The 16,294-nt window shown below is 38.2% G+C and overlaps 1 protein-coding gene across 1 annotated transcript; it reads left to right on the top strand.

Annotated features, from left to right (window-relative positions):
- The first annotated feature begins 8,382 nt into the window (after window positions 1-8,382).
- LOC110929262 (L-type lectin-domain containing receptor kinase IX.1) lies at window positions 8,383-10,787 on the top strand. The gene is made up of 2 exons (XM_022172397.2): window positions 8,383-10,500; window positions 10,582-10,787. Exon 1 carries the CDS (start codon window positions 8,412-8,414, stop codon window positions 10,494-10,496), a length of 2,085 nt encoding a protein of 694 aa, XP_022028089.1. The 5' UTR covers window positions 8,383-8,411; the 3' UTR covers window positions 10,497-10,500; window positions 10,582-10,787.
- The last annotated feature ends 5,507 nt before the right edge of the window (window positions 10,788-16,294 follow it).

Here is a 16,294-nt window from a genome sequence, read left to right as displayed (position 1 = left end):
TGCGTTTTCGCTGCCGTCTGCGGCGGCGTTTGCAGCCGTAAACGGGCGTTTAAACGGCTGCAAACGCAGCCGCAAACGGCTACGAAATCGCTGCCCTTTGGGGCTGTGTTTGCAGCCGTTTAAACGCCGGTTTATGGCTGCAAACGCAGCCCCAAACGGCTGCCGGTTTAAACGTCGTTCAAACGCCGGTTACGGTTCGACTTCGACTAAATAATTAAAAAAAATATGTTTAAAAAAAATTTCTGCTTAAAAAGAAATTTGGTTTAAATGGTCCTTGGAGTTTCAAAAATTGACACAAATGGTCCCTTTTTTGATATATTTACACTTTGGTCTCTGAAGTTTCAATTTTTTACAAAAATGGTCCCTGATGTTTCAAAAATTGACAAAAATCAACTAAATAAGGGTACCTAAATAATTAAAAAAAGAAATTTTGTTTTAAAAAAATCTGTTTAAAAAAAGCTGTTTAATAACTAACGTACCTGAAGAGCGGATCCTCAATCAGCGTAACCCTCCCCTTGGATTGGTGGTGGTCCCAATGAGTGATGTCCGCGATCAGAGCCCAAAACCCTAATAGCGTGGGTTTATCAACCATCACGAGCCCCTGTTTACACGAATGTTTATTAAACGTTAAATTAATATTAAATCTTAAATGTTATATATTAAAATAATAATAATAACAATACAAAATTTGTGTTATACGTACCTTCGTATAAAGATCCGTAGCGATCTCAGCCTCCGTATACAAACCGCTATGCACCGCAAACTGTGCAAGTGACATTTCGCGCGCCTGGCCAGCCATGCGAAAAGAAACCTCGGGCGGGGGAGGGGTCTGCGCGGGGTCCACAACCTCATTTGGCCGACGAGGATGAAACTCGAACGACGACAGAAACTCGACCAGTATCTCCCTGTAGGTCGGCGTAAACGATAGCTCAAATAGACGATCCTACGGTGAATCAACGGAACAAACCTCCGCGCCCAATCTTCAACCTCGAGCTTCCGGAGGGTTTTCCAAGAAACCGCAAAATGTTCACCAATATGCATCTTCCGAAGCTTCTCGCAACGGAGAGCAGCGTCGGACTCCGGAGGAAACTCCAAATACGGGTGATTCTCGAGAGGATCCGGCGGTGGACGCGCCCGCCGTTTCCGCTGCGGCTGCTCCGGAATATCTCCTTCTAAATCCATTTCCTCCATTTTTCTGTTTTAAAAAAAAAACAATTTAAGTTTAAGTTTAAAAAAATATATATTTTCTGTTTAAAAATATATATTTTCCGTTTACAAACGCCCGTTTGCAGCCGTTTAAACGCTGTTTACAAAAGGCGTTTAAACGCAGACAATAAGGGATTGATACGCATAAAATACATACGCAGACAATAAGGGTTTACTATATGCATCAAGATCAGTCTTGTACGTTAAACTTATACAACCATATGTTATAGGATTGATACATTAATGCTATAAAACTAAAAGTATGCATATTGATGCAACAGTTTCATATCATTGGTACATTTACTTACCATTTAGATATACGATTTTAAACCCCAATCAAACAAATACAAACACCCCTAATTCACTGTAAACCCTAATCACACAAACACCCCTAATTCACTGTAAACCCTAATCAAACAAATCAAACAAACCATTTTTATACTTGGACCGGCTCTGACCCTAACCTCTTCAAATATGGTGAAATAACCATACACAACAATCAAACAAATCAAACAAACACCCCTAGTTCACTGTAAACCTTAATTTACCTATGATACAGCCCTAATTTACGGATAAAATACTAAAAAATCAAAATTAGTTAAATAGGTTGAGTATATACCTCGTTTATACTTCGAATTCGCCTGTATACGGTCGGAAATACGTAGTAGCCTGTAGGGGTTTTGTGTGGTGTAATTTGGGGAAGAACAGAGATGCGTAGGGGTTTTCCTGATTTAAATCAGAACCAATACGCATCGTAGAGGTCCCTACGAAGCGTATGCAAAAGTCAAAAAAGGCGTTTGACTTGTGAAATTACCATTTTGCCCTTCTGTTAGGGCTATACTGGGGTGAATTGAAGGGCAAAAAGGTCATTTTCGACCTTTATATACGCTCCGTATGGCTCTCTACGACGCGTATATAAAGGTCAGCAGAATGACCTATATACCCTTCTGTATAGCCTATACGAAGCATAGACAGAAGGGTATAAAGGTCATTGTAGCGTATTTATATACGTATCGTAGAGTTCCATACGCAGCGTATTTAAAGGTCCGAAAATGACGTTTTTGCCCTTATATTCAGCCCCGTATAGCCATAACTGGAGGGGTAAAATGGTGATTTAACATATTTATAATTTTAAACTTTAATTTGAGGGGAAAATTGTCCGCCTTTGACATACGCTGCGTATTGATCAATACGCTCCCTTTGTTGTTGTTATTTTACCTTTTTACCCTTGTTCTGAGGCTATAGGAAGCCAAAAACAGGGGCTTTATTGTCATTTGCTTATCCTACGATGCGTAGGGATCCCTACGCAGCGTATAGGTTCTTTTTTTTCCTTTTCCTTGGTTTGTATTTATAGAAAACAATATTTTTTTATAAATAATGGCACAAATATAATTTAGAAAAGCTAAAAATAATACAAAAATTATGTTTATAAAAATTTGAATTATAAATTAAAAAATAAAAATTAATTAAAAATGATATTATTTGAATTATAAAAATTAAAAATGATACAAACTTTATAAATTAAAAAATTTCTACAATTTACAAAAATACAAGTTTCCGCTTAATCTTCGATAACATTTAAACTCGGTTCTCTGTCTTTGTCTCGGTCTGATTTAGGATTGATTAACTCGTAGTAGTGCTCTAACCGCGGTCTATACATTTCTTCCCACCGTTTCGCAGCTATTGATCGATGTGTCGACCACAACGGGTTCACTAAAGGCATGGGGCAGTCTCCTTCCAACTTAGCATGTATGAAGTGTCCCCCGTGAACATGTACAAGCGTTATCGCTTGAGGTCGTGGATCTAGTGGGGCATCCGTTAATGGGAAGATGGTAGATCTCCATTCAATGCTTAGCACGTGGAGGACAATATTATACCTTTGCGCTACGAGAAGCCCTACCTGGGGCATTTCCATCCAGTGACTTTCATCGCACCCTTTCACTGAATGCCATTCGATGTTGTTACGTATTCGTTTAAAGTCTCCTTCGTTATATGTTTCGAATACATGCTTCCAACGCGGCTTGTTATGGTCAATCTCCAGTAGTAAATCTCTTCGAATATTGGGCCATGCGTGTTCCGTAAAACCTAACCCGACAGCCACAGACCTGTACCCACAATGACCGTCTGGGGTCACATCTTGTATACGCGATATGTAAGAGTGAAACTCTGATGGAATTTGATTCTTAAACCTCTTAATGCTTAACAAGTGCTCGTCCCCCTTTATTAATGGAAAACCCTTATCATCCCACGTCTCCTTCTTTTTAGAACTTGTTAGAACTGTTTCGTTGCATTTTAGGTTTTTCAGACTTCACAACCGAACCAGTTCCACGAGAGCTCTCTGACGGTACGTATGAGCTGTGTCGGGGTAAATCGTACCTATGTTTGGGGGAAGCGGTATATACGTTGTTTTCCTCGCCATAGGAGCTGTGTCTCGCAGCTTCATCTAGCCTTTCTTGTACTTTCTTTGATGTAGGCCGACCACGAGTATTTTGCTGGACGATCGGTGGTTTCTTGGTTGACGATTTCGGGGTGAAGACCGCTTTTATCTTTGAAAGCATACTCTTTTGCTGAACGGGGGACTGCGCCTCTAAATGTTGCCGCACATTATTGAGCTCTGCTACAATATCGACTTCCTCGTCTACCAGTTTATACGCGAGCAAGTCAAGCTTACGCCAGAATACATCTATTTCGTCGAGTTGTATCATACGCCCTGCACAGTTAAGTTAATACGGTGTGAGAAACAGCTAAATCGTACAAAATAACAAAAGGTTTGTGGTTTTAATATTTTTTACCTGTACGTTTGTAGTTTTCCAGCCTACAAGCACACGGCAATCCACAGCTAAGCCACATATGGCAACCACATGATGCGTTAAGTTTCCGCAACACCTCCATCTTCCTCATTAGCTCTTCTGCCAGCAAAGTAAGTGCTTCATGGGAAACCTTTCCACGTAGGTTGTCCAACACCGGGTGTCTGTGGTGGTTCATTGTTTTTTCGATGCTCTCGGTGAAACTTTTTTGTATTTCATCGTACTGAGTTTCAACTATATCAATGACGCATCTTGCTATTCGCACCAATGAACTCCCGCTCGTAATGTATCTTTTTAAATTTGCGTGCTGGCTCTCAACTCTGTTGGTGGTGCGCTGACCAAAGTTGCGACACTTATTGGTCCACGCATAAACGAACATTTCTTTATAGTCTTTGAGCCAGTTTTCGTAGACGTAATCATAGACACCTGCAAAAATAAAAATAAAATAATGAAATGTAAAAGCGTGTGTAAACTATAATAGATTGGGTGAGTCGTTTGTTGAAGGAACACTTACTTTCTCGGTTGGCAACCACGAGTCGGTTATACATTTTCTCCAAGTTGTACTTGTACATGGGCTCTGAAGTGGATTCGCACACTCTCCGCCAGTACGTCATAAATTTCCCCCAATCTTCTTTATCGAACCCTTTCTTGCACTCTCTAACTATATTTTGTTCGATGTGAAACTGGCATAGAAGCCTGGTTGCGTTTACTTTAGAACACGCGTTAATTAGGGCAAGCTCCCTATCCGTGACTATCACACGCGGCATCATACATTCATGCAAAATCGACTTGATCCGCTCAAGCACCCACACGTAGTTACCCCTTCGTTCTTTACAAATAACGGCATGTGCGATACAAAAAGACTTCCCAGTCGATGTCACACCCACAACCTGGAGAAATGGCATGTTGTAGAGGTGTGTGTTGTAGGTCGCGTCGATCAACATCACGTGCGGGAATGCACGCCACATAGTGATTGAATAAGGATGAACAAAGAAAATCTCTGTTACGACATCTGTTTTGGGTTCCTGTCGGGTGTCGTAAATGAATCGGTGATCATGCAGCAGGCTTTCCAGTGCCTGCATAGGAGTCTTTCCGTCCATTAGTGTCGATCTATTTTTTTTGTATCGCATTTTGCACGTCTTTCTGAACATGCAGGCTGTCAGGGAACTGCTTTCTTAGGGTTTGAAACATGATACGTGGCTCCATGTTTTGAGCAGTTAGCTGCTCCACTAGCTTGTATTCGGCTTCAGTAAATCTTCGCACAATAGCGTGTCCCAACAGACTCGTCGTAGGTTCATGGTTATGGTTCGCGTTGTCCACTTTTAACTCCCACGTGTCATTCGTCACGTCCCGGACGGCGAGTAATGAAAATGGGCAACCGATTTTTTTGCTACCAGCTTTCCTAACTGTTGCTTTACTACGGTGCTCACCACTACGGTCGCACACAAGCCATACCATCCCAGTTGTACCGCCAATATTTTTTGATCGGCGGGTAACAATTACGTAACCATACTCCTTTCCCGTTTCTTGTACCCAATTCTTCAAATCAGTTAGAGACATGAAACGCTAAAAAAAGTTACGTTAATAATAATAATACTAATAATAATAATAATAATAATAATAATAATAATAATAATAATAATAATAATAATAATAATAATAATAATAATAATAATAATAATAATAATAATAACAATAATAATCAAATATAATTGAAACTCATACTTCAGTTAGCATATACTTAACTGAACAGTACAGGGACCATTTGTGTCAATTTTCGAAACTTCAAGGACCATTTGTGTCAGTTTTCAGGGACCATTTGTGTCAATTTTCAAAACTTCAGGGACCATTTGTGTCAATTTTCGAAACTTCAGGGACCATTTATGACAATTTTCGAAACTTCAGGGACTATTTTTGATAATTATAATATTTTTAACAATAATAATAATAATTATTATAATTATAATATTTTTAATAATAACAATAATAATAATAATAATAATAATAATAATAATAATAATAATAATAATAATAATAATAATAATTAGAGTATTTTAACAATAATAACAATAATAATAATAACAATAATAATTATTATTTTAATGTGACACCTCATTTATTTGAAACGGATTGCCCGGGGTAGATGGTTCATAAAGTGATGTGTTACGGGGCTCATAACCATATCCACCATGTTCTCCGTATCCACCGTAGCCTCCGTATCCACCGTATCCACCTTCACCCCCGGATCTATCATATCCACTGTATCCACCTTCACCCCCGTATCCACTGTAACCACCTTCACCCCCATATCTATCGTATCCACTGTATCCAACTTCACCCCCGTATCCACTCCACTGGTGTATCCGTATCCACTTTAACCACCTTCACCCCCGTATCCACTGTAACCACCTTCACCACCGTATCCATTGTAACTTCCGTATCCACCTTCATCCTCGCATACCCCGTAACCCGGATACGATTGCTGCGTCGGATAATATGGTTCATTAACAGGTGCATTCTCAGCACCGTATCCACTTGGTTGCACGTACGGAGATTCATACCCGTATCCGTAATCTGGATACACTTGATGCGCCGGGTAATTTGGTTCATCAACAGGTGGAGTAGGAGTCTTGTTCAAGTCTGGCAACTGTGTTTTTTGATCAATAGAAACTCCAGACACAACCTCCTCCTCTTTGGCAGCATTTGCTCCCCATGTGTCGTTAGAATAGCGATTACTGAAATAATTATCGTTCCAAAATGATGACATTTTAACAAGATTGAATAAAAAACTAACAATTCTTTACTAAAGAAGAAGATGAAAAAGAAAGCACGGTATATTGAATTGAATTTGATGGGTAACAGATATGAATGGAGGGATAAATAGACTTTCATCTGACACTTCAATACGCATCGTATTGCTCTCTACTCACCGTATTACTTTATTCACGTGCCCTGGACAACATCGTATCAGTGTCAAATCAGTCTGACATACGCTGCGTATTGATCAATACGCACCCTATGTTAGACTGATTTAACATGGTACTAGGTTTGACTGTCTGGTCGTGTACCTAGCACTTACATACGCTGCGTAGTGACCAATACGCAACGTATTCAGGTAACCCTATACGCTTCGTATTGGTCAATACGCAGCGTATGCAAACCCTAATTGTGCAGATAGCCTGACTTGGTGTGCAAATAGTGAGAGCCCTAAAATTAACATTAAAGGAGTTGATGATTACCCTCGTTATGAATTCACATAATAATATATACAACTTTGTATCCATAAATACTACCGAAGCCTCATGTGGCCTTTTGTTTTTTTTTTTTTTTTTGAGTTAATTACTGTTTTTGTCCCTGTGGTTTGTAAAAAATCATTATTTCAGTCCATTAGTTTAAAAATTGCGATTTCAGTCCCTGTGGTTTCACTTTCGTAACAATTTCAGTCTCTGTGGTTTCACTTTTGTAACCATTTCAATCCATTAGTTTAAAAAATACAGGGACTGAAATGGTTACGAGGTGGACTGAAATGGTTACGAAAGTGAAATCACAGAGACTCTGAAATCGCAATTTTTGATAAACCACAGTGACGAAAACAGTAATTAATTAACTCTATTTATTTTACTTTGTTTTTTATAATTTCACATTAGTATAAGAGTATGAACCTTTAACCCATTTATTTATTTTGAATTTAATTTGATTTTTTATAGCTTTTGTTAATTAGTTTTTTAGAAAAGAAAAATACATGACGGTGTTTAATTTTTTTTGGGACATTTGGAAATAAACTTTATTAAAACATTTTTTTATTCATAATAAGTGTTTTTTTTCAAAACAATGTACAAGTATTATCAAAACCGTTATCCGTGATTGTTTTTATAGTTTTTGGACGATGCAAAACACGTGTTGATATTGTTTTGGTTGTATGCGTATTGAACTAAGCCGATACCGATCGTTACTAGCATCGGTATTATCAGAATCGACGTCATTATTCATTTTTTTGGTTTCCCATCGATATAAAACATGTTCCAATATATCCTTTTATGCATATGATGATTTTGCGGTTTCAAACGACTATTGCACGGGTGAAACTTACTGGTTATCCTAATATAGCATTGAGCAGGGTACAGGACTCAATTCATTCTTCTAGACGCAGAACTGAAGTATAATAATATTATTTGTAAATGCTAACACATTACGTCATGCCCTTTTATAGGTGAATCGACTTTATTATAACACGTTTTGAATTCTAAAAATCTGCAGAATAAAATTCAAATTTGGCAGTAGGAAAAATCTTCAAAGACACAGTCAGCTTTTTCAATAGAATAAGTATGTGATTGAGACCAAAGTTGATGCAAAACCATCAAAGCCTGCAACTCTTTCAAGCAATCGTTTTTTACAATCATGGCGTTCTCCCATACCCATCTGATCACTTCGTTTCTTCTTGTCTTCATTCCTTTTGTAGCTTCAATCACCCTTAATTTTACAAATATCAATACTCCAAATAGTGACATAGTTCTAGAAGGTAATGGATCATCTTACATCTCCAACGAGGGAATCCAAGTGACGACAAATGAGATTGGTTCTGATCGGAGCCAGAAAGCTGGACGTGCGAAATATATCAAGCAACTACATCTTTGGGACAGCCAATCTGGTGAGCTAGCAAGCTTCTCTACCAATTTCACGTTTGTGATTGACTCAAACAGGGAGACAAACTATGGTGATGGTCTCACATTCTTCCTTGCACAAGATAACTCTGTGATAACTGCAGGGGGAGCCATGGGGCTTCCAGTCAATGTCACAACCAACACCACAACCAATGTCACAACCACTATGGCGATTAGCCAGTTTGTTGCGGTGGAGTTCGATACATATCCTAATTACGATTGGGATCCAAGAAGAGTATGGGATTCAGTAACCCGTAGGAATGCTTCTGTAAATGAACATGTGGGTATCAGCATTAACTCTCTTACTTCTGTGAAATTTAAGAAATGGTACAGCAATATAACAGGAGGGAGAGAGTGTCAAGCTTGGATTACATATGATTCAGTTTCTAATAACCTTAGTGTTTCCTTCACTGGCTATCAAAACAATACTGTCGTGCGTCAAGATGGACTAGTTTACACAGTTGATCTCAGGAAGGAATTACCCGAATGGGTTATATTTGGGTTTTCCGCATCAACAGGTGATTCATTTCAAAAGAACAACGTGAAATCTTGGACTTTCGATAGTTCGGATTTAGAGATTAATGAAAACAAGAAAACCAAGGTGGGATTAATAGTTGGGTTATCGGTCACAATTGTTTTTCTTTCTATGCTAGTCTTTGTTTTGTGGAGGAGGCAGAAGAATAAGGTTAGGGAACATGAAGCAGGAGAAGATGCATTTGATGTTGAGATGAACAACGAGTTTGAAATGGGCACGGGGCCTAAAAGATTTTCATACCATGAATTGTCTCATTCGACTTGTAACTTTGCAGAAACGGAGAAGCTTGGAGAGGGAGGTTTCGGTGGAGTTTACAAAGCTTTCTTGAAGGACTCGGGCATGTATATTGCAGTGAAAAGGGTTTCGAAGAGTTCCAAACAAGGTATAAAGGAGTACGCATCAGAGGTGAGGATCATTAGCCGATTAAGGCATAGAAATTTGGTGCAACTTATTGGGTGGTGTCACCAAAAAGGCGAATTCCTGCTTGTTTACGAATATATGGAAAACGGAAGCCTAGATTCACATCTTTTCAAACATACTAGCTTATTGACATGGACAACAAGGTATAAAATTGTGCATGATCTGGCATCTGCTTTGTTGTATCTACATGAAGAATGGGAGCAATGTGTTTTGCATAGAGATATAAAATCAAGTAATGTGATGTTGGATTCGGGTTTCAATGCGAAGCTTGGTGATTTCGGGCTAGCTAAGTTGGTTGACCATGAAAAAGGCTCACAAACAACAATGTTGGCTGGAACCTTGGGTTATATGGCTCCTGAATGTGTAATCACAGGTAAAGCAACCAAGGAATCAGATGTTTTTAGCTTCGGAGTTGTTGCATTAGAAATAGCATGTGGGCGAAAACCCATTGAGTACAAAGCTCAAGAAAAACAAGTGCGTTTAATACAATGGGTTTGGGAGCTTTACGGGAGTGGGACTCTTTTAGAAGCAGCTGATCCGAGTCTAGGTTCGGAATATGATGAAGAAGAAATCCAGCGTTTGATGATTGTTGGGTTATGGTGTGCACACCCAGATTCCGAATTTCGCCCATCAATGAGACAAGCCATTAAAGTACTGAACTCTGAAGCTTCCCTGCCATTACTACCTTCAAAGATGCCAGTGGCATCTTACATGACACCTCCAATGTCGTCATTATTTGATATCTCCTCCATTGCCCATTACCAATCTTCAGTTAGCACCTCTAACACCGAATCATCAATGCAAACCACATCATCCACAAATTCTTCTTCTTCCCCATCTATATCACTCTTACATTCAATGAAATGAAAAGGTCTAGATCAGTATAAGATGTGTACATAACTGTGTTTACATGAATTATTTGTTGTTTATATCTGATTTCATTAAGTTTCAGGTTGCAAATGCTAATGATGGAAGTAGAAGGGCTACAGGTCGTGCTGAAGTCAAGAGTTGGTATGTTTGTGATGTTGCGAATAAATTTGATTCTAGGGACTGATTCGAAAGATTTAAATGAAGTTTAGGTGGCTTGGAGTTGGAGATAAATGCGATGTCTTATTTAGTATATAATTTATAGTATATTGTGATTTTCTTGATTATAGATATGTGATAACTTTTTTTTTACATGTGATTGTATTCATATATTTATGATTATGTGTTGCTTTATGATATTATAAATGTTTCTTTATTTAATATGTTACTGGTCTAAGTTTTCGTGTGTTACACGAACTGTGACAACCCGGACTTCCCTTCACAAAATCGTTCCATGTGTAACCTAACGTTTCTTTTGTGCAATTAAACAAGATAAAAAGCGAAGTATCTAACATGAAATTTTGTGTCTTTTGTTTCATGAATATGTGGTATGAATTTTTAAGCTATGGGATTACTCTATCTAACCATCCTAATTAACTAAAACAAACCACTCCACCCATCACACCCCTGATATCCCTTTCGGCCCAATGTAAGCCCATTAGTTACCCTAAAACTTGTCGCACAGTAGGGATGGTAGGCAGTTTGAGGTGTGCGACCATACCCGACGATGGTATAAAAAAAGGGGTGTCTTGTTCCCACACCTTCTATATCTTATTTTCACATCCCTAGTGTATACGGGCCGTATATAAAATATACGGCCCGTATAGAATGTTTTTGAATAGGAATATGCGCAGAGAATGTTTTTTTTTATTTTACTATATACGGCCCGTATATAGTTATACGAGCCGTATACATGTTTATACGATTTGTAAAACGTATACGGCTCAATGGAATTATTTTGGTAGGTTTTTGATGTTACCAAATGTATACGGGCCGTATAACTGTATCACGTTTTTTCCAGTAAAAACACCATCATTCTAAGGTTTCTAAACTCTTCATCACCTTTAACAAACGTTGATCGAAACACGCCGCTTAAATCGGAGCACAAGTAGAGTAACGTTACCGATCAGTCCGTTGATCGAGTAACTAGCAGAAGAACCCGACACAAACAAGTTCTCCACAGTTTGTTATTCAGATCTCTATTCGGTCATCTTTCCAAACTACAACACACGATAACTTCAAAGTTTATAGTGTGTGATTTGACCAGGAAATGATTGGAGGTGATTTGCTACTTTTAATAAGCTGTCATAGTTGTCAAATTCGATTTCAACAAATCTTTTCTTTTTTTCTTCAATTTCTAGAACATTCTCCGTAACATGAAGACGTGTCGGGTTCTTCTACCAGTGGTATTTTAATAAAGTATTGAAGATTGAATGTGCAAACCCAACCGTTTTTTTACTACGGAAACGGTGGCTATGCGAAATACAAACCGCAACCGTTTTCTACTATGGAAACGGTGGCTATGCGAAATACAAACCGCAATCTTTTGTGACTATGGGAAACACAAGCTTTCTTTTTGAGCTTGATGGATGTCCATTATCTCAGTTGAGGCGCGCATTGTTTAAATCTGAATATAACTAGATGTTACGTGTAACTTCATTAAACCAAGAACAAAGCCTATTTCAAAACACATGTGTTCGTATCAGCGTTGTTTATCACCCTGTGTGAGCATTGGAAACCCGAAAAACAGTCTTGACAACTGTGACAGCTTTTCTATCTGTGTGTGTCACATCCATCCTGTTATACCAATCGATATGATTAATTTTACAGATTTTTTTTTCTAATTAGCGTTGTTAACTACCAAAAGAATGCATACACAAATAGTTCTAGTGGACGAAGCAAAGAGACCGTTGTGTATCTGAATCAGGTTCTCAAACAAACACTACTAAAGATGAGTTGGTGATAAATACCGGAGCTGTTATCTCGGTTGTTCAGTACTTTCGTGATAATAAAACAAGCAGGCATTGATTTTGCCAAGATTGAAGGAAAGAATCTAGCCATAAGCGTTGTGGATTCTCAGCGTTATTCGAATGTAAGTGGATCGAGTGATACGCTTATTTATTCTTGTCAAGGTGGGCATGGTTTGTTCGGGAGTACATCACCACCCAAAGATCAACAACTTGTGAGTGAGAATATGGTTATGAAGACGTGTCGGGTTCTGCTAGTTATTCGGAATGTTTCGAATCATCACAGAAGAGGTGTCGGGTTCTGCTAGTTATTCGGAATGTTTCGAATCATAACAGAAGACGGATGCGGTTTGCATATTCAATCTTCATTGCTTCATTAAAATTACAACACACGATAAAATGCTTGGAAAATTGGATCAACTCTCCTATATCAACATACTCTTCTCCAGACGCTAAGTTGTTATGAATGACAACTTGAGGGGTCTAGTTAACTTTCAGATTCAGATTCAGGAAGCAGATGATTTGTAAAAAAAAAACATGGTCAACTTAGTAAAATGTGAGCTTTTTCACCAACCATATCGAAATCCACAAATTCCAACAGTTTCTTCGTAGATTCCGTCCGGTTTTCAAAGCCGGTTGATGAAACTGAAGCTGTTATTCTGTTGTTCAGTACTTCCGAGATCTGAACCAACCGTAATCCACAAATTCCAACAAATTGCATCAGGAAGCTCAACTTGAACGGACGATATGTATCTTCTATCATGCGACGGACCCAATTCTTGCAAGTTAAATCCACAATCAACGTATACAGGTGCAAGAGAATGGCGAGTTATTTTCAGTTATTTCTGTTGATCCACAAATTCCATTGTTTAAATCAGAATCAGGATCGTTCTAATAGATTAAAGAGAATAAACCATTTTTTTACCAATTTTTACCCATGTTATACGGGCCGTATAACATTATACGGGACATATACAATCATCGTATACATTGTATACGATTGGTAAAAAAAATTTCACATGCTGTATACGGCTTGTATAACATGGGTAAAAATTGGTCTGGTAAATTTTTTTTACATGGTGTATACGGGCCGTATAATAGTATACGGCTCGTATTCTCAGGGTAAAAAATGGTTTACTCTCTTTAATCTATTACAACGATCCAAAAAACGAAGAACAAAGTCAAATGTGGTCAAACTTGGACATCAGACGTAAATCTTGATTCAGATCTCTATTCGGCCATCTTTCCAAACTACAACACACGATAAGTTTACACTTTATATAGTATGTGATTTGACCGGTTGTATTCAGTTATCTCTGTTGATCCACCAATTCCAACAAATATTTCACTCCAGTAGTTGAAACTTGAGCGCAGGAATCAATTCAAAACCCTCACCCTCAAAATCAACCAGAAACCAAAGAAAACAGGGCAGATAATGGCTGATGGTTCTTCGTTGAGGAAACCAAACGTAGCGGAGATGATAGGCCTGGTAACCGGAAGAGAAAAAACCCTAGTGACGTCGTCGACGATTATGAACGGACTATTGGCCATTATTCGACCGAGTAATCAATTGTATTTTTTTAGTTGTTTCTCTTGTTAAGTTTCTGAACCAACCGAAATCCACAAATTCCAACAGTTTCTTCGTAGATTCCGTCCGGTTTCCAAACTCTTTCACTCAAAGTTAATATTCACTGTGGTGGATGCAAGCATAAAGTTAGAAAAATACTCAAGAAGATTGAAGGGTACACAACTGAAGGTTCAGTGCACGAAAAGTTTCTTACGAACGATATGTATCAGAAAGCTCAACTTGAACGGACGATATGTATCAACAACTTGTGAGTGGGAATATGGCTATGAAGAATAGTATGGATAAGCAATCACCGGTACGGGTTTTGGTGTTTTGGTAGGTTGAAAGAGGTGAATGTTCCTTGTTTTTCCATGTATGTGACAAAACAAGGATCGTTCTAATCATCACAGAAGACGTGTCGGGTTCTTCTGCTAGTTATTCGGAATGTTTCGAATCACCACAGAAGACGTGTCGGGTTCTTCTGCTAGTTATTCAGTTATTTCTGTTGATCCACAAATTCCATTGTTTAAATCAGAATCAGGTTCTCAAGACAAGGATCGTCTAATAGATTAAAGAGAATAAACCATTTTTTACCAATTTTTACCCATAGTATACGAGCCATATAACAATATACGGCCCGTATATAATCATCGTATACATTGTATACGATCGGTAAAAAAAATTTTACCCAGAGTATACGGCCGTATAAACCGTATACGGCCCGTATACATATGGTTAAAAATAGTAAAAACCTCTTTAATCTATTAGAACGATCCAATAAACGAAGAACAAAGCCTATTTTCAAAACACAGGTTCATACAGTGCTGTAATAGGTTGTGGTTCAGCCAAAATGACATCTAGCATTACTAACGGTTCAAGTAAGTGTCTAAAAATCTGAAAATTCAGGTTTACCTTGTTAGTTTCTCAAATCATCTGCTTCCTGAATCTGAATTGTGAGTGGTGTTTGAGTCATAAACCGTTAATCCCAACGCTTCCCGAAAAAAATTTCTCTTTCCTTTTCATGAGGTAAAACCGGTTTCAACATCAAGGGTTGTTTTTCACCCTGTGTGAGCATTGGAAGCCCGACAAACGGTCTTGCAAGACTGAAATAACTCGCCATATATATCTTCTATCATGCGACGGACCCAATTCTTGCTCAACTCTTGTGGGCCCGTATCGGAATCAGGCGTTGGAAGGATTGTAGTAGTAGGACATTGGTACCACTGTGAAAATTGCATTAGGAAGCTTAACTTGAACGGACGATATCTATCTTCTATCATGCGACAGACCCATTATTCGACCGAGTAATCAATTGTATTTTTTTAGTTGCTTCTCTTGTTAAGTTTCTGACCCAACCGAAATCCACAAATTCAAGTCAAATTGTGTCTAATGCAAGGATCTTCGTGCATTATTTAAATCAGAATTAGGTTCTCTAGACAAGGATCGTTCTAATAGATTAAAGAGAATAAACCCTCGTTTCTTCATCTTCATCTTCAAGAACAATGATGAACAGATGATGTTTTTTTTTCGCAGGAGGGGAGAGAGTCTGATACAATAATTTTTTACCCATCAGCAACCATCAGCAACCATTTTTTCTTTTCCTTCAATTTCGAGAACATTCTCCCTGTGTATTTGCTTGTGTTGTAGAAACCGGTGGTGAATTTACGTACACAACTGAAGGTTCAGTGCATTAAAAGTTTCTTACGAAAGGTACATGACAAAACAAGGATGTTGGGAATTAAAACGGATGTACGTGACAAAACAAGGATCGTTCTAATAGAATAAAGAGGATAAACCAAGGATGTTGGGAATTCGCATAAACATATATTCGTTTCATAACCTCCTCCTATAAATCAACCATAACTCACCCGAGATGAAACCGAACCAAGAATACTTCAAACATTCTAAACCTTACCTGGAAACAAACCAATAAAATCCTGTATTAGAAACCATCCTATGTCTTTTACCAACCGAAGAGGCAGCAAGGACAGATAATACTTCATTTGTCGAGAAACCATACTGTCAAAAAACTAACATCTTTTAGTCATAAACCCTTGAATCCCAACGCTTCTCTAAAAGAGCCTGTATTAGAAACTATCTTGTGTCTTTTACCAACCGAAGAGGCAGCAAGGACAGATAATACTTCATTTGTCGAGAATCCATATTGTCAAGAAACTAACATCTTTTACTAAAAAATCCTTGAATCCCAACGCTTCTCTAAAAGAGCCTGTATTAGAAACCATCCTATATCTTTTACCAACGGA

This window comes from Helianthus annuus, chromosome 3 (assembly GCF_002127325.2).
Source record: "Helianthus annuus cultivar XRQ/B chromosome 3, HanXRQr2.0-SUNRISE, whole genome shotgun sequence".
Taxonomy (NCBI): Eukaryota; Viridiplantae; Streptophyta; class Magnoliopsida; order Asterales; family Asteraceae; genus Helianthus; species Helianthus annuus.
Note: the sequence above shows the minus strand (reverse complement) of the source record. Positions and strands in the feature narration are given on the sequence as shown.

Coding starts and splice junctions, on each gene's coding strand:
- LOC110929262 (XM_022172397.2), top strand. CDS start 8,412: ATGGCGTTCTCCCATACCCATCTGATCACTTCGTTTCTTCTTGTCTTC.